Genomic DNA, 18,462 nt, shown 5'->3' on the forward strand with positions numbered 1-18,462 from the left:
GAAGCAAAGTGACAAGGGACACACACACACAAACACAATTTTCAAGTTGGAATAAAAACCTTTATTTTGATATATGGTGCTACAAATTGCAGTAGTTCTCTGGCATGCATAGTTTCACTCAATTAAGACACATAAAATCACAAAGTAAGATTTCCCTTTTCAAGAATATCTTAACTTTAGGGCATGCATATACTTTCTTGGCCGTTCATTGACAGTCTAGCAACAACATAGCTGTCCCAAAAACACTTACTAAGCTGAATTAGACTCAAGTAATAATTTTGTAAACTTTCTTTGGCTTTTTTCATGAGGAAATTCCTACCGCTTGCTTACATATTCATAATGAATGTAACAAAATTGGTAGTAGAGTTTAGACTACACTTGAGAAATTAATGGATGGCAATGATTGTTCAATTGACTTTGAGGTATTAAAGTTAAAAAGTGTAATTGTTGCACCAAAAGTGAAAAGTCTCACTTCAATAGTCCACTGTATCAGTAGACTGACAAAACCTAAATAAACACGTTTCTCAAATCTGTCTGATAAATATCAAAGCATAAACAGAATCCCTCTTTGATCAGCAACACAGCGACAACTCAAAACATGTGATAGATATTCTGAGTATTCATGCAGACTAATAATCAGACATAGTAAAACATACAAGTAATTAAAGGCTTATCACAGTAGTAAAGATCAGCAATAATTTCCTTTCAGAATGTTTGCAATGAAATGTGTTTGGTAGTCTTATGCACTCTGGAGTTTACACGTTTCTGCCAGAGAAAGACAGACGTAATGTTAATAAACTCAGAAGAACAGAATGAGTGCTACATTACACATAATTACCAAACAAATACTGGCTTTCCTTAACCAGGGTTTGACAATGATCTCCAGTGACATTTTATATCAACAGCTACGATGGAGAAAAACAACAACAATATATGCACAAAACACAAACACACACATATGACTGGATACTAATAAATATTTCCATATTGCCTTTGTATTTGTGCTTCATATAACCACAGCATTAAAAAGGGATGTCCTCTTTTAGTTTGGGTCTTTGCTGGCATACTGCTTTCTTGAGAATCTATCATCCTAACTGCTACAGTCAATAATAATAATAATGATATAGTAGCTGTCTGTGTTTGTGCATATTAGCTCAAACATCACATTACCCTTAATTTACCCTTTGGGTCAACACTACATATAAATGTTGTCATTGCTAAAGGAAAATACGGTTTTAAAATGTACTTTGCAAAAGTCAGAAATGCAGCCATTGGACTTGTTTATGCTCTAAGGAACAGCAGCGGTTTGTTATTAACAGTGTTGCTCTAGGCCATAGTCATCCGCCGTTGTGCTTCAGCGTGGCAGTTTCAGGGCAAGGTTGATATGTTTTTGCTGTCTTATTCATTGACAGTTCAAGAAGTTCAAGATCTATCATTAGCTTGTGCTGGTCCTTCTATTTCCTGCACTCCAATTTTCGCAGATATGTGACATTGTATAATCTGTCAGGAACTCATCGAGACATCATCCGCACAAATTCTGTGAATAAAAGAAAAAGAAAGAGTGTTCACAACCTCAGCAGCCAGATTTAGTTTTATTCTATGAGCACAAATGATTTCAAATACATAGAATATAATGTGCTTTTGTTATGTGGGTGGGTAGAACTAACTGTTAATCTTGTTAAGTAGCAACAGTATCTCATAGATGTGTTTTTTCCTATGAAAGTGCTGAATATGAATTTACTTTGGTTCTGCAGATACAATGTTTGCATGTATAGTAGAGTGTATTCAACACATAATTATAATTTATTAATCTCACCAAGGCAACCAGTAAAATAGTGTTCAACAGGGTGACAGTTGCTTTGTAAAAAGAATGTATTTAAGCCCAAGCCATGATAATTTTTCAACCCATGGCATGTAACCCTATAGTAATGTCTAAACCCAACTGGACAGTGACAAAAGTGTTTTAGTAAAATGTTTTTGTGTTATTGACAGATCATATGTTGATCTTGATATCCCATCTTACAAAGACTTATTGTTGAGAGCTCTGCGCTTAACTACACGGTCAACTGAACTGCTCCATTTGACCAGTCTAAAAGCGGCTGTAGATGCTTCTGGGTCATTTTACTCAGTCAGGAATTGTCCATGAAAAGATACACTTTGACTGGATCTCAGTTCTATGCAGTTATTCATGTTTGAACTGGCTGCTGGCTGAGTTCTGCTTTCCAACAATGTAACAATGTACCCTGTGTTTAAGTGCTTACTGAGGTCAACTAATACTACCAGCTCAAAGGCTTAGAATCTGCTTGGCTCCTGACCATTACTGCTTCCAGCAACATTTTATATTTACAATAAAAATACAGGCAAACATGCACACCCAAACAATCCAGTTTTATGACTGGTCTCCCTCAACTCTCCTTAGTTTGTTTTAGTTCATTAGATTGGCTTTACAGCTTACAACCGTCATAGTTCCCTCATCATACTCATAGCAGGACATTGTTTTCAGATGCAGCAAGCAGTTGTTACAGTGGATAAATAACCCACTAGACTTTGTTTTCAGCAGACAGACAATATTACAGTGACTAACAAGGGAAAGTGTTGAGCATTTAGCAGAGACAAAGATACATACTCCCCTAACGAGTTGCGAGAAAACAAAAAGAAAGCTATAATCAGGGTAAATAATATGATTATAGTGGGATGGACACAATCTCAAGTCTAATATTACTGTGTTGCAATTTGATGCTGGATATATGAATAAGTCATTTTTTGCTAACAAAATACTACATTATGTCATTGCTTTTAACGCTTGCGGCAACATGGGCCAAAAGCAACTATATATATAAAAAAAGCTTGAACTGCATGTGATGTGGTGCTTCGTATTTTGGTTGTGCTTAGTTAAAATTTTCTTTAATCTTTTCATACACTGTATTATAGACCACAACCAAAGAAGAAATTGTATTGTTGTAAGTATAGCAGCATCGTTGAGAAAAACAATTACTTGTGATGTTTTTATCCTTTCCAGGCCTTATGCATCTTTTTCTCAGTGGGTAATCTTTAAAGTGTCAAAATCCCTTGGCACTGTGTTAATCTGACAGACAGTCCTTCATCCTCTCATCTCAATATCAGCATGGTATTGGGATATCAGGTAGACACATACCGGGATTTTGATATATGTGAATGTGTGCATGTATACGTTTGAGAGATAAACACGAGTGTTGAGAACCAATGGAAAAAATGTGACCAGATCACACCAAAACCATCTTTTATGATGTATTTGCAAAGTATGTTGTCTGCATATACATTTCATTAGCTTTTTTTTACCTTCAAAGTCTACATGTCCATCCCCGTTCAAGTCAATGTCTCGTAAAATCTCCTCCAGATCTCTGTGTCCAACCTGAAAAAGTCAAGTTGTGGGGAAAAGTGTGAAACTTTGGTGGCACAAACACAGACTAGATTTACATGTTGTGAGGACAGACAGAAATCAGGCCGAATGACTGACGGAGAGTCACAGAGAGGCCAGCAGCCGTGTACCTGTTGTCCTAACAGTTTTTTCATTGCTTCTCTGAGCTCAGCTGTGCTGATCTGGCCATCACCATTAGTGTCGAACTGAATATGGGGAAAATAAAGGTTGTTAAAACAAGCAGCCATTTCAACTGAATTACAATATAATATAGCCAAACCTTTTTTCTTTCTTTTATCTAAACCTACTCTTGATGGCAAAAATTATTACCAGGAACATAAATACACATCATACACTTATGAGTGTGTGACACTTCACCTCCTTGAAAGCGTCCCTCAGTTCCTTCACCCCTATCATGTCTGCTGTTTCAGCCAGAAGTTTGGGCCCCATGAGTTCAACAAAGTCCTCAAAGTCAACATGTCCTCCCACTGACAGACAGATTGAAAAAAAAAGTTAACCTCAGAATATCCTTAGAGACAAGATATCACCAGATTTTCCCACTACATTTGCCATTGTAAGAAGAAAAGCAAAGTTGTGTTTTTAAACCTTCTATACAACTGAAATTGATGGTATAGGAGGAAGGATAACAAGGGGAAAATAAATCATAGACTTAGATACACAAACAAACGGGCACAGTTTTAGTTACAGTTCATGTTGATCTGCTGGCTCAGTTCTATTAGCTCCATCTCTGTTGGCATGTAGCCCATGGTCCTCATGCAGTTCCCCAGGTCTTTACAGCCAATAAACCCATCTTTGTCTTTGTCAAACTCCTTGAATGCCTCACGCAACTCTGAAAAAAAATTAGATGTGGCAAAAATTACTCGAAAAGATTTGAAAAATTCCAACTTTGTTTACAATCTTAATTCTGACTGGATATAAAAACATACCATCCATTTCTTCTGGCCTCAACTCTCGGTCCTGTGAGGGATCACAATGCAAAGTTAGGATCCAAATACCACTGACATGTTAGAAGTCATGCCAGTACCCAGCATTCCTCACACAACATGACGCTGTGAAAAATAAAAAGGCGACTTCAGGTATGTGCCAACCTTTTTCAGGTTTGCTTCCAACTAGAGAGGAAGAGCTCACCAGTGAGATCACACAGTGAAGAAAACATGCTGAACCTTGGCAATCTGTTTCAAAATTTGGCATATGGATCATAGAGAAATACTGAAACAGCAGATATATGAGATATTGTAATATTAGTTCTTTATTTTTAGTGTGTGTGTACAGTGTAAAAAATGTTTGCTATTAAATGTAGGTTGCTTCTGAAAGTCTGGAAAGATGTTAGAGACAAAATAGTTCCTTTATATGCCACTCCACTGACAAAAAAAGGCTCAGTCTCAATCCCCATGTCTATCAAGAAATGTCATCTGGGAAGTCACCATCTATGCTGAAGATTTCGGGATCTCTGTTTACATTGATAGTGACTTGTTTCATCCACTTTGGGAAACACACAAAGAGAAGCAGTAACCATATGATGACCTTTTCTGCCATCAACATACCTTCCATTCTGCTACAAATACCCACCATATTCTTAAGTAATGCATCCAGCCTCTTGTTTGAATATACACAACACACATACACACACACGCACAAAAATTTTAGCTGGTAAGAATTCTCCATGAAAATTTGAAGTCCTCAATATACCATCCTCTCTGTTCCGCCACTCCTATGTACTTTTGCCAAGTGCTGACATTACAAAACCCATCTATATATATAGATATATAGATGGGTTTTGGTTATTGTGCATGAACTGCGTTGTGTGCTAATCTCTCTTGGCATGCATGCACATGATATTGTCTGGACTTACGTACAGCCTGTCGGCTCTCAGCGAAGCCCTTGCGAAGAAAGATGCATGCAGGACCCAGTACGTTGTGCATGTTGGCTCCGTTCTGGGCCAGGGCTACTAGTGGCTCAAGATAGGCCCCCCCAGATCCCCCCTCCTCACAGGACTGCACTGCTTTGTAGTTCTTCTTCTGGTCCTGGGACAGCATCCAGGGTCAGAAATGGGAGTGGAGGCAAAGACAGGGGTAGAGACCGTGACTCAGTTTGTTGAGGCATGGTGTCAACAAGGAGCCAACATGGAGTCGGGGGGAAGGTAGGGTTCAGGGGGGCATCATGAATGACTGACACATCAGTCAGTTATAGAAAGGTGTGGATTCAGGTTAGTCATGATTGGGAAGGAAGCTTTGTCCAACAGAAGAGGGTGTAACGGGTCATGACAGAGTAACTTATGTCACCCATAAATCCATCCTGCAGGTCACCATCCTGTTCAGCAGAACTCCAGAAAGTCTTCACATGATGTCTGACAGGTGGAATTTAGTGCAAAAACCATACAACTGTTTTTTGTGCATCAAATCAATAGCAATCTACTTCTCAGTCATTTTAAGATATTGCAAGTGTTTTCTTGCCTTACAAATTCTTCACAGAATTTCATTTTCAATTGTGTAGATATGGTCCACTTCTAAGCATTATGCTAATCTTATAATTAACCTAAACTAACTAAAATCAGTGAAATCAGAAAACCCAAACTACCTGCAGTACACATTACTGACAGTTTACAAACGTCAGTTCTGATTTGATCTCCACTATTTTCTTCTGCAGTGAGGAACCATTACAGTCATAGTGAGATAAAGTGGCTCAGACACGCTGATGTAAATGTTGGCTTGTGACCATGACTGTTCAAGTTTCCAAATCTCTGCACTGCATCCAGTGAGCCAAATATTGTTATAGTACTGTAAATACTGTAGAAATGAAGGCCAGAACTATCACAATGAGACCTAAATTGTGAGAAAAATCTCTAAATGCACAATTTGTCAATCGAACAAATCGAACAAGAAAAAAAGAATCCTTATGATGATGCAATGAAGATTTACAAGAATAATTTGCATTTCTCCACAAGTGATGGAATTAGTCTTTTTTCCTCTCTTTTTTGTGCACATTACAAAAGAGTTGTGTTGCCCAGATGAAGTTCAGCCAGCCACGAAATTATAATTACCAATTAGCCAATCAACCAGAGGGCAAATGCTGTTGTCACAGCAGTCATCCCAATTACTGAGAGAGCTATAGGTTAATTAAAAACAGACAATCACAGACTGCTAGTGAACCAGGAAGCTTCCTCTAAATAAAGTCCAATACCATTCAACCATCACTCTGACTAACATTTGAATGAGATACTAGCAGCCAAATGCAGCTCCAAACCATTTATTGGCAAATAAACAGATTTATTATCAAGCTGAGCTGAACTGATTTACGAGGCAGTCACATCACTTATTGCTTAGAAAATATAGAATGTTTGTTTACTCCTCAGTAACCACGTTGTGATCTCCAACTAAGTAGAGGGTCATCCTGCTACTGCAAAAGCAAGTGGAGTAGAATCAATACCTCACCAAATCACCAATAGTCCATTTAACTGCTGCTTTAACAATCTCTGACGCTGTACTATTATCAGATGCTTTATACAGTAAATTTATGATATTTCATCCATACTAAATTAAAGATCTCTATGCATATTTGTGCTAAAAGACTGTCCTTTACAAATGACCTTAACTCCATCTGTTACCTTACAAATCCTAAATTCAGGTTGGGCATTCCTACAGTTCTCACTGCAGGGTCAGATGCCCACTGGGTAATCTGAGCAAGTGATGCATGGAGCAGGGCTGTCTGTGGCTACATCGTGCCAGAAAAATACTACGAAGTCTTGTGCTAGCGGTTATATAACATAAAGAAAAAAAAACACACATACACACACAAGAAAAAATTAATCTTTCAGACTGAGAAAGACTGAAGTCAAGCAAGAACTTCTGCAGCACTACCAATCCATTTTGAACAGATGGCATCAACAGTTGCTTGTCATACTGTGCTTCCTCAAGGATGTGCAGCTGCTGATATGAAGGAAATTCTATTTGTGGAACTCTGCTGTGCTGAGAGTCTATTCAAGCTTAGACTAACACAATAACGGCAGGAAATCTAAGAGCCAAATTACTAAAGTAGATGTTTTTATACAAGGACTCAGTGTTAGCAATGCATTTAAGCTAATACAATCTGATGACAGTGCACCTGTTTGTAACATCTCCACTGACTGATATCCAGCAAGTGTATATTTAGTATATTTAGCAGTATTTATTTAATATTTAGTATCTTCTGCTGGCTAGTAAGGCAGGATTCATTCACAGCCTCCAAGGTTGATCAAGCATGATCCTAAGTCACAGATGCAGTCAACAGGTATAACAAAAGCAGCACTGATCAAGTCATCTGAATGCAATTAGACACTAATAAACCATAGATATTCATAATGTGCATGCAAGATGAGTTTAAAGACAGCTAATTATCAAGGCTACAAGCCACTGGAACATGAGTTTTTTCTTGGATATCCTGTCATAAGTCTCCAGTCTGACTATAGGCTTCAGAATCACATAATACAGTTCAAAACAGCCTGGCGGTGAAATATCAAAGAGAACGGAGGGATCAGTCAGGAGAGATCCAGTCAAATACAGAAGGCATTGGTCCAGTTGGGGACACACCATTACACAAACATGCACCGGGGATCAGGGGAGTCAGGGGAGTCAGGGAGACCACAACAGGGTTAAAAACTTTGAAACTGAGCTTACCTTCTTGGTGAAAATTTTTAGCGACTTTACAGAGTTTCCCATTGCAAAAAGACATCAACAAAATCTAACTTTTTTATGTTTTCTCCCTTAACGTGCTACTCTGCCTGTATGTAAGTGCATGTGTATGCATGTGCGTTTGCGTAGCATGCATTGGAATTGGAGTCATTAGAAAGGATAAGAGAGTTCAGTGGGTCACTGACTGATATAAGAGGACATTTAGGAAAAGAGAGAGGGACCATAAGATGTGGAGGAGAGGATAGGAGGGAACAGACAAAGGAGTGTGCAGGGCAGGGAGGACCTAGAGGCAAGGATGCTGGTCAGTACAAGGGAACGGATGCTGAGACAAAGAAGAAAATATCCAAAGAGGAATAAAAGACAGGTCAGAAAAACATCAAAATTAGCAAGGAAGAAGAAGCATGCAAATGATCAGCGGAAGATGCAAGTGCCAGAAGTGGAGACGCAGGATTGCTTATTCATCCCATCCTCTTGCCTACAATATCTTTGGTTCCTCCCTCCCTCCCTTCTACCCTTTCTATCTGTCTTTGTGTGTCCGTCAGTCTGTTTCTTGCTCTTTTTCCCACACCATCCAACTCCAGTTTTAAACCATCTATGCGAATGTGACAGGAGAAGCTCGTTCGGACAAGCGCATTACCTTCCCCTGAGCAAGGCTCTGGAGACACTAATCCAAACATGCACACACACACAAACACATTTACTTGACGAAACACACTCGGATGTGGGGCTGTGGAGCTAAAAATAAAACACACACTCCCTCTCCCACCACCCTACTCTCCCCACTCCCCCAGCATCCATCCCCCTCTACATAGAGGCATCACAAAGTCATGTTAAGCTCGAAGGGCTTGGATTCAGATCAAAGCCAAAAATGTGCAAGAAATGACACACGGATACAAGCCACAATGCTGGCGGACGCCAACCAGCACGTGCAAAGGCAAACACGCACAGACAGGCAAAGAAATGCTTACTCGCAGCCTACCTCTTCCTCACTCAGACACTAAAATACACGTTTGTTATTGATGACAACAACTATATATTGACAATAACCTATATGGACCATCTCTAAAAACACTGTTAAAAGCAAATAGTTTACACTTACTATTGAACAATTTTGTGACAATGCAATGCCTTACAAATCTTAAAAAATAATTTAACAAGGGAACACAGAAAACATCCAATGTTGAAAGAAGGACATTTTACTGTTTCAAGTATTCGCACATCTTGAATTTCGTGGCATTCCTTCTTCTTGTAACATCAGTCTGTAAACGTCAGGGAAGTGAGGAAACCAGTTGCAGTGCCTTTTGGAGAGGAATCTTGTCCCATTCTTGCCTGATATTGGATTATATCTGCTTAACAGTCCTGGGTCTTATTTGTTGTATTTTGTGTTTCATGACGCTCCAAGTATTTTCAATAGGTGAAAGGTTTGGACTGCTGTGAGGCTTTTGAACTGCCAGAAATAAGGTCTAGGTTTAAAAATACCAGAGTTCCCCTTTAATCCCTTGAAAAATCCTGAAATGTTTGAATTTGACATTCCCTGCACTAACTGACATGACTAGTTTTAGTTTTGGTGCAGAGGAAGTTTCAAGTTTCCACATGACATTTGGGTGAAGCTCTAAGTTAGGGGTGTGTATTGGACAGAAACATTAATCCTTTTTAAGAAAAAAAAACTTATCTTAATGTCTTAATGTCAAAACAGCCATCTATGGTCAAATTTTTCACACGGATCATTCTGCACAGTGAAGGTCAAACATCTTAGATTGTGTCTGAAACAACAAAAACTATCACATGCAGTAAAAGCCCCCTTTTTAAAGTATCTAGCAGCGGCATCCACTTCATAGGTAATGCCAGCGTCAGTCGCTGCAGCATTAATGTACATCCATATTCTCCTCTCTTGTTTGACCTTGTCTGTTCTCAGTTATTTTAATAAACACATTCATGCTGTAGTTGTTTCAGATCTTGCTCCCATTCGGTATCTGTGCGGCTCCTCCATGTTGCTCTTCAGATGATTCATCCAGCCTCTCACCGGAGGCTCATTGTGAACTTCAGAACACATCAGACGTCAGGCACAGGAGCCGTCAGCTCTAATAATGTCACACCATAGTGTGCACAGGCATGATTTCCATTTCTCTCTCTGTCTGTTGCTGTATCCTTTTCCTTCTCACTCACACATTTACTCACTCACTCAGAAACACACAATTTCTATTTTACATAACTACTTGGACACTGCATGCTGAAAACATCCCGCGGTGAAGTTAATATGAAATGATTACTGAGCTACCATTTCTTATATATTCCAATAAGGCACAAAGTGGACTGATTTTTGCAGCACATCAACTGTAATGTAAGATATTTACATGTTTGAACTAGACAGAAATCTCCCCAAAGGAAGTCATATTAACAATTAGCTTTCTTATTTATTGGAGATGTCAAGATCTGTTTCATCCACAGCCACCAGCTGTATTAAATCAGATGAGTAATGCAGGATAGGGAGGGAGAGGATTGGTGTTATTAGAAACTCATGCTCATCAATTATTTTTTTTAATCAAGATGCCAAATGTTGTAATTATAAAGCAAAATCTTGTTTCTTTTAATTTGATTTCAGTAAAAAAGACTCATGTCTAAGAATTATGTCTTGGCCGTCCACATCCTTCCTCTAAAGCAACCATATAAATGTGAATCTTGATGCAAAGACAAAAAAACAGACACTGTGACCATGAGATGCCTTTTGGGCACACAATTCCGTCATCAGAGGAGGCAGAACAGAAAAAAAAAGAAACACTTGCGTCATTTGCTTGTGCTTAGACTGAGACGTCACACATTTACCCTGATGAATCCATTCGAATCAAATTAGCCAGCACTATCAAATTTCATGTAGGCTATTGTAGTATTGTGACAGAGCTAGTGCGTCATAGAGGGAAAAATATTGATGCCTCATTTCACTGCTTGCCAGTTAAACTGTCTTTAGTTGTCCTCTGACTCTTTTTGACTATCTTGCAGTGTTTCCATATGCTTTCGTCAAGCCTTAGGTCTCCATAAGTATTTAGCACCATCACACAAACATGTTCCTCACACTGCAGCACTTGCAGTTGTGTGCATGGGCTCTAATCCTCTCCTCAGAAAATGGGGGGATTAACCAAAAAGTTCATTTTTTCCCCCAGTCTATGCCAGCACTGTTATAAAAATACTCAACTTTTTCTAAAAATAGCCTACTATTCTCCAGACAACCTGCAGCATATACTGGGGGGAATACAACATTGATACTCTCTTTTCTTCTTGCATTTCCAGATCTGTCCTTTTTTTTCTGAAATTCTTGCCTCTTTTTTCATTCCTTCTTTGACGTCATCAAGGTCAGTGTGACCGAGGCGACAGAAAAAAGGAAAGAGGATGAGAGATTTGGTAAAAGCAAATAAAAGGGACAAAAGATAAGCAAAAAGGAAACGTCAGGGGCTGCGAGTGCAGGGTGAGTAACTGGAAAACTCAGCTGGGGAAGTGAGGAGCTTATCTGCCACTTAACACCTTCCCTCACATTGTCTTCAGAGATGTCAAGAACCAGGGCACTGACAGCAAAAGAGTGCAATCATGAGGTCTACCTACAAGGCACTTTGTCAATGCTTTGTCCTTTTTCTTTATTTATCCCATCCCTGTGCTTTCTTCACTTTCTTCTACTGCCCTGCGTTGCCTGGTTCATTGATGTGGCGCACAGTGATCCCCCCCAGTCCTGTTCAAACACACTGAGAGTTCAAACCCATTGATACAGTACTTGCACCCTCTGCTGGATAACACTCGTATCCTTTCATCTAAATTCCATCTAACGCAAACGCTCTCCTTGATAACAATCGCTGCACAAAAGATGACAGACCTCTCTCAATACTGCAGTTCCAGATGTCATGTAAGGGGATGCAGAACAGGGTTGCTCAAGATCACAAACACCATGGTGAATGATCAGTCTTCTAAAACAGAAACAATTTAATGGGGAGAAAAATAAAACTGCTGCTGCTTTGTCCTTCATCAAAGTGCGTGTTGTATCCTGGATGGTTTAAAGGCCAGAGCATCTACTGGGACATGTCTGCTTTACTGATATAGAATATGACATTTTGAAAAAAGGAAACCACATGACTCATTGTAACACAACCTATATAACCAACAAGCTGAAAAACACATCCAAGCTTTTCTTTGTCTGAACCCCTCACACTGGACTTTTTGGTCATTGTAATTCGTTGTATAAATTTGAGAATTTGGATCATAAACTTAGAGCAACATGTCTGCTAATGCTGAACAGCAGTTATTTGATCTATCAGTTATTCTAATCGTCTCTGTCAGGTAGCATGTTTGCTGAGGTGTTTGAATATTTTTGCAGGGGAAAAAAAGAACACTGCTCCACTCTCTCATAATCAGGTCTTGAAGGGCTATTTTTAGCTTCCTCTACTCGCGGCAAATGAGTTCTGTTGGGATTGTATGCCGATCTTGATGTTACGTAAGAAAGAATGAAATGAAAGAGTTTGCACAGTTTGACACCTCACTTGGGGTTTTGCATCATCTGCCATGTCTTTTCAAAGAGTTCAAACAGCCCTTTCGTGTTTCATATCTATTCCCTTTCCTGTCATTTTCGTTTCATTGTCACGCATGAATCATTTACTCGGCCTTTGTTGCTTGTTTATTCACACAAACGCTGATGCAAACTCATGACCACTCATAAATTCAACAGCTGTCTCATATGACTTGACTTCACAGTGACACTGCCACAGAAAGTAAACACTCCGATTCCGATACAATATATAGCTCTATTTCAACATTTTTAATGGGAGTTAGGAATCTATGGCTTAGTAGTTATAGTTAGTTTCATCTATGGCTCATATTACTGTATCCCAAAAAGCTTTAAGAGCTGTAGAAGCATTTGCAGCACATGTTATCATAAATTTCTACGTTTTCCTGGAATCGAAGAATTTCAGCCATGTATTTTTTCATGTAATGATTTATAGATTTGACGGCAATGCCAAACTGTCTCCAGTTTCCACACACATTAGAAGCTCTGGAGACTTTATATAGCACACCACAGCATGGTTTTTGCCTCACTTGAACCCCCTAAGACTGACTGAGGCTTTGGCCTGGATTGAGAGGAGTTATTTCTGGAACACATTAGAGCATGTGGAGGTAATTGTCTCCTCTTGAGCTTTTTATCATCAAGACAAAAAGAGGGATTTTAGAGAAACAAGAAAAAGATTGGGGTGGAGAGGGCTGGGGTGGAGTGGGGTAAGACAGCCCACTGTGCAGCTGCATGATCTGTCTGGGTAGTAGGAAATGTGCTACCTTGTAGAAAACCAGTGCATTTATAGGTTCCCTCACTCACCACAGTGTATGAATGACATTTCTCTTTTTTAGTGTATTTGGGTGGATAAATGTTTCATACACCCATTTGTTCTTGTGTATGTGTAAGTGCATGTGAGTGACAAGCTCTCATCTTTGAAGCATTTTCCACACAGCGGGTAAGATGATCCCCCTGCTGTTGCTCAGGTGACAGTGACAATGACAGCCGTGCATTCATAACAGCATGCGTGAAAGTAATGGACACCAGACACATACAAGAGTCAGATTTGAACTGAAAACAAACATTAATTTTTAATCTACTCCCCTGGAGTGGCCGCAGATCCAATCATGTGTGGTTTTTACAGTTTTCAGCTTCACCTATATCTCACCGAAGAACCTTTTATCACTAAATTCACTAACCTTCCATACTGCTGTTCAACAACCAGACCTCTGCAATGCCTGAATAAAATCCACTAAAAGGATATACTTTTGTTATCACTTCAGTATCAAAATTGTTGTCTGACTATTCTGTATTTCTGTTAAAAATACTTTTTATGAATTCTTTGTGATTACCTTCCTCACTTAAGTATCACATTGCATCCCCAGCTGTGCCTGGAGGGGGACATTTGAATTTCATTTAAAAAAGATTTACCAAGTGTTACTGTATGCAATACAGTTGTAAATAACTGGAGCTATATGTTGTTTTTCTCATTGAAATGGTCTAAATGTTATTCTGGGGGAAGTGAAATACACTTACATTCAATAATGTAAGCATCATTTTGGAAGGAGACCCAAATTTAAATGTTGTAGATGAAAGCTTTTCAGCTGTTTTTCTTAGATTAGTTTAAGTCAAACAAGATACTGAAAAGTTCTGCCTGTTCCCATGAATGCTGGGCCTTGATCCTTTATTTGTGATGATGATGATGATAGATTTACTTTAATAGTTGAAATTTTCATTGTGCTACACCACTTAGCACCAACATATGCAGAAGCTCTTTAGAAAGCTTTTAGGGTTGATGATAGTATTTATATGGACATTTTTGGTACATTTCATCCCAAACGTTTCAAATAATATCTTAAATGTTGGTTTAGCGAATAAAAACATAAGCTAAAAGATCAATATTTATGTTGTGTACAAAATAAGTCCATCACGCACTGACTCTAATAGGCTGTATAATTTTCTGCCTGTCTGTCTGAGTCGGGCTTTGAATCAACTTTTAAAAGTACTTCTTAGTTAATTTCCTCTTTCCCCCCTCTTACCTGCCCAAAGACTGACTTCACTATCGGATGAAGGCTAGAGTCGTGCTCAGACGCTGTGCTCAGTCGTTTGGATGTGCGACTCGATGAGGGCTGAACAGGTGCGCTGGCTGCATGTGTGTCAGAGTTGAGACTGGACGACGACCCGGTGACGACTCTCTCGCTGGGCTCGAAGAAGAAAGCCGCATCGTCAGGGTGTTTTGGGTAAGATGGAGTTGGTGAGGTCCTCCTGTCCTGCCGAGAGCCCCCCTGAAGATGCGCTGCAGGAGGCTGCTCACCTTGAGACGAGTCGTTGTGATGATGGTGGTGGTGTTTGGATCTGGATGACTTGCTGCGCTCTTTTTGATGCCGGCTCGTCCGGTGCCTCACATCCTCCTGATCGTAACCATCATCCAGGTGGCTCGGCTGCTGGTGAGAGTGGCTTCTCTGAATCCGGTGATGATCACTGACATTTCGAGACTCCGCATGTCTTGGTTGGCACAGAGGTCTCCGCACACTGGTCTCGTAGTCCTCTGCCCAGGCTGCATCACCGCTGCCTCCAGCTCCGATGGGATGCTGAGTGCGGTGACTCTGGTGACCGCGAGGACCGTGGTCCGAGTGCGCAGACCTGCGGTTGAGCCCCGAAGATTTCAGAAGAGAAGTGGTCGACTCGCTTTTGGGAAGAGGAGAGCTCATGGTTCGCTTTCTCGCGCTTGACAAGGGAAGTGAGGCTTATGAGGGATGAGGCTTGAGTAGATGAAAAGAAGGCAGTCCTCCGTGAACGGGCAGGTGTTCAGCCTCATACAGCTGATGCCCACTCTTTAATCCACATCCGCATGCTCGATCATCTCTGGGCACTCCGCGGAGATAAAGTTGAAGCAGCAGCAACCTGATCGAGCAGTAAGAACGAAGTGCTGCCTGATGTGGCAGCAGGCGGGCAGCCTGACGCTTCATAGGAGGGATACGCAAAGTTTGGATGACAGACAGCACTGTGTTGCGCAGCAGTGTGTAGCACTGTCCACGCACGAAGTTAATCAAGATATACGTCAACATTAGCATACAAATGAAAATTGATCTCCTTTTATGTTTGATAATAGGACGAAAATGTAAACTCTTAATGGAAAAAACGTTCGTTGACTGAATAGTTTGCAGGCTATACATAATTCCCCGGCATCGATGGACACGACCATTAGACCTACAGACAGCCTGTCAAAACTCAACAAGTGGTTACAGTGACATTATTATCTTCAGACAGAGGTTCTTTTCAAGGATGCCTTGGGAATACATGCATATCTTTGTCCTACAGATCTCAAACTTCAAAAATGTTTGTTTTTTTCCTGCTTTACCTTTCTGTCTGCCCTTGACTATGTGGAATTTAAATAAGAGGAAAACCAGAATTTTCCATTTTAAGTATAGGTAAGGCATTCACGGTTTGTGTATTTTTTTTCCTGCAACAACTACGTCAGCCACCAATGTATCCCTTAAGGCGTGTGTCTGTGGAGGAAGTCCTTGAATTTTTCGGAATTAATTAATGAAAAGCTGAAAACAAAAGACACATAATTTTACAGGACTACACAAACACAATGAGAAAGTGATCTATTGAGTGAGGGTAACTTAACCTTTTCTGAATGAAAAGTAGTATGCAAAATAGCTAAAAAAAGTTTGAAAGAACTAGTATGGTGCTTGAATAAAGAGGAAATTCTTCCCACCAACTTCCAGATCATCAAACCAAGACTCACTCTCATCCTGTCAGTTGTCAAATAATTTTTCTTATTTGGTAAAATAGAGAATCTTTCTTAAGTTCTACTTATAAAACGCCTTTTCAAACCAACACATCTATCTGTTATGAACAACACAAATTTCCCGCTACTAAGCCGGTGCGATGACTGGGCATTCTTTGCCTTTGTGCACACTAATTTTTATCCTTTATATGATCTTAACTAATGCTAATAGATTATATTACAGCTCATTCAGCTTTTCACAAATGGTGTGGTGTCAAAAACACAATGGAAAATCTGCCTAACAGCAAAGCTCAAATGGAAAAACAGCTAAAACCAAAAGTGTGTCAGTCCTTAGGTCTAGTCCCCATCTGCAAACCTTGGGTCATAATTCCAACAACAGATGTCCAGGGATGGAGGGCAAAAATAGTAATGTTAGTAAATGCTGCCAATTAGACGTTCAAGCTTTTATGAATTATGTTTCATAAAGCAAAGTAGAGAAATGAGCAGATTTTGCCCTCTTCTCTCAGGGGAATTTTTGTTCTCTGACATCTGTGTCTCCTCTGCTCCAGGGAGAGGCAAAGTAGCATCACTCCATTGCACTCATTCCCACTTCAGTGGTAGCCTGCTTCCATTCCTCCTCCGCTACCTTTTCAGCCTGTGTGGAATCTCATCAAGTGTATGTCGCTATGCTAAAATAGTGTTACTCTGTACAGACATTATCAGGTGTATTTCAACTTCTTCACTACTCAACAAACATCTGCTTTTTTCATTACTCGTTGATCTATTGATCTTAACTCTAAACTGTCACAAAAGGTGGAGATGTGGAGGACCCAAAATGCAGACTCGGATGAGGCGGGAGGTGGGGAACTGTAACAAAAAGTAAAGACAAGCCAGAACACCAAAAAGGCTAACTGTGAAAAAGAAAACCAAAAGACAGGGTAACCAGACTGAGAATTGGAACATGAACATGAACGGCTACAGTAATATGAGATGATACGGCGAAAATCTGGCAGAGACTCAGAGAAACCAAGGGGAATATATACTAAGGCAAACTAATGAAGAAGTGACTGCAGCTGTGAGTAATTGACTTGGCAGGTGTAGCAGTGAAGCTAGCAGAACAGGAGGGAACTGAGGAAACTATGAAATAATGACCAGAATCAAAACACAGGGCTGAGAAGATAGAACAAAAGCAAACTGAGAGCATAGAAACAAACACTTAATGATTAAACCATGAAAAACACTAGAAAAAACTCAAAAGACAAGAATAACAGAACAACAACAAAAAAAAAACAGATGTGTACATCTAACAAAATGTAAGTCTTCAGCGTTGTTTTTCTGTGTTGTTCTTCTTGTGCCCCTTCCTCTTATTCTGGCACTCTCTTTTGTAGACACTGGTGTGCAGCAGGGGACGTTCAAGCCTCGGGGTGCAATATGGCCCATTTATTTCCCACAGAGACAGGGAGGCAGTGAAAAAAACAACAGGGAGATGTGGTGTGCAGAAGTAAACAAAACAAACAACATCATCAGAATTATTCATCATCAAAACATGATTCTTCAAAAATATGACCTCAAAGTCTTTCCACTTCAACATCAAATTCAAGGGTTGGATGGCAAAACCTTCATAGCAAGGACTGCTGTGTACACAGCGGCCGCTCTGTGCTGTTCACAAACAGCAGTATTATTGAGAAGACTCTGGCATTTGGTTTAAAAACTTCATCTCATTTTAAGGCAAACTTACATAACTATGCTGGAGTTTGAATCATCGTCATAATTCACCATTTATCTGTGAGATACACTTTGACTAAAAGTGTAAGGCTCAACATTCTTAATTTTAACATTTTCCAGGTTTCTCTACCCTTTTCACTGATTGGATATTGGTCTTTTTTTTTTTTCTTAAATTCTTCCCTCAAAGAAGTTCATTTTCATTCACTGTAATTTCTGTCCACACCTTGCATCCATATTGACTCTGTCCCTTGGCACAGTTTGATATTACTGAAACATTAATCGCCAAGGTAAATAATTAACCGCACAGCAGCTTGGGACCAGCAAAATGAAGAATGAGCTCTCTCATCTATGTGATCAAAAACAATCATATATTGGGTAAAATCTCTAGAGT

General features: G+C 39.7%; 1 protein-coding gene across 2 annotated transcripts; it reads right to left on the minus strand.

Moving 5' to 3' along the window:
* Positions 1-65: 65 nt before the first annotated feature.
* On the minus strand, positions 66-15,584 carry cabp1b (calcium binding protein 1b). 2 transcript variants are annotated; one of them, XM_072372332.1, is made up of 8 exons: positions 8,071-8,778; positions 5,275-5,442; positions 4,345-4,375; positions 4,104-4,247; positions 3,776-3,885; positions 3,529-3,603; positions 3,319-3,391; positions 66-1,537 (listed from the first exon to the last, which is right to left on the minus strand). In XM_072372332.1, the coding sequence occupies exons 1-8, from the start codon at positions 8,110-8,112 to the stop codon at positions 1,512-1,514; spliced, it is 669 nt and encodes a 222-aa protein (XP_072228433.1). In that variant the 5' UTR covers positions 8,113-8,778; the 3' UTR covers positions 66-1,511. The 2 variants fall into 2 exon arrangements, with proteins under 2 accessions (XP_072228433.1, XP_072228432.1); XM_072372331.1 differs by lacking the exons at positions 5,275-5,442; positions 8,071-8,778 and adding an exon at positions 14,650-15,584.
* Between the last annotated feature and the right edge of the window lie 2,878 nt (positions 15,585-18,462).

Source organism: Leuresthes tenuis, unplaced genomic scaffold (genome assembly GCF_036924035.1).
Source record: "Leuresthes tenuis unplaced genomic scaffold, fLeuTen1.0.hap1 SCAF_19, whole genome shotgun sequence".
Lineage (NCBI taxonomy): Eukaryota > Metazoa > Chordata > Actinopteri > Atheriniformes > Atherinopsidae > Leuresthes > Leuresthes tenuis.

Coding starts and splice junctions, on each gene's coding strand:
- cabp1b (XM_072372331.1), bottom strand. CDS start 15,321: ATGAGCTCTCCTCTTCCCAAAAGCGAGTCGACCACTTCTCTTCTGAAA. Junction 4,376..14,649: donor TGAAGTCAGTCTTTGGGCAG/GTAAGAGGGGGG, acceptor GATCCCTCACAG/GACCGAGAGTTGAGGCCAGA. Junction 3,886..4,103: donor CCAGCAGATCAACATGAACT/GTAACTAAAACT, acceptor TCTGTCTGTCAG/TGGGAGGACATGTTGACTTT.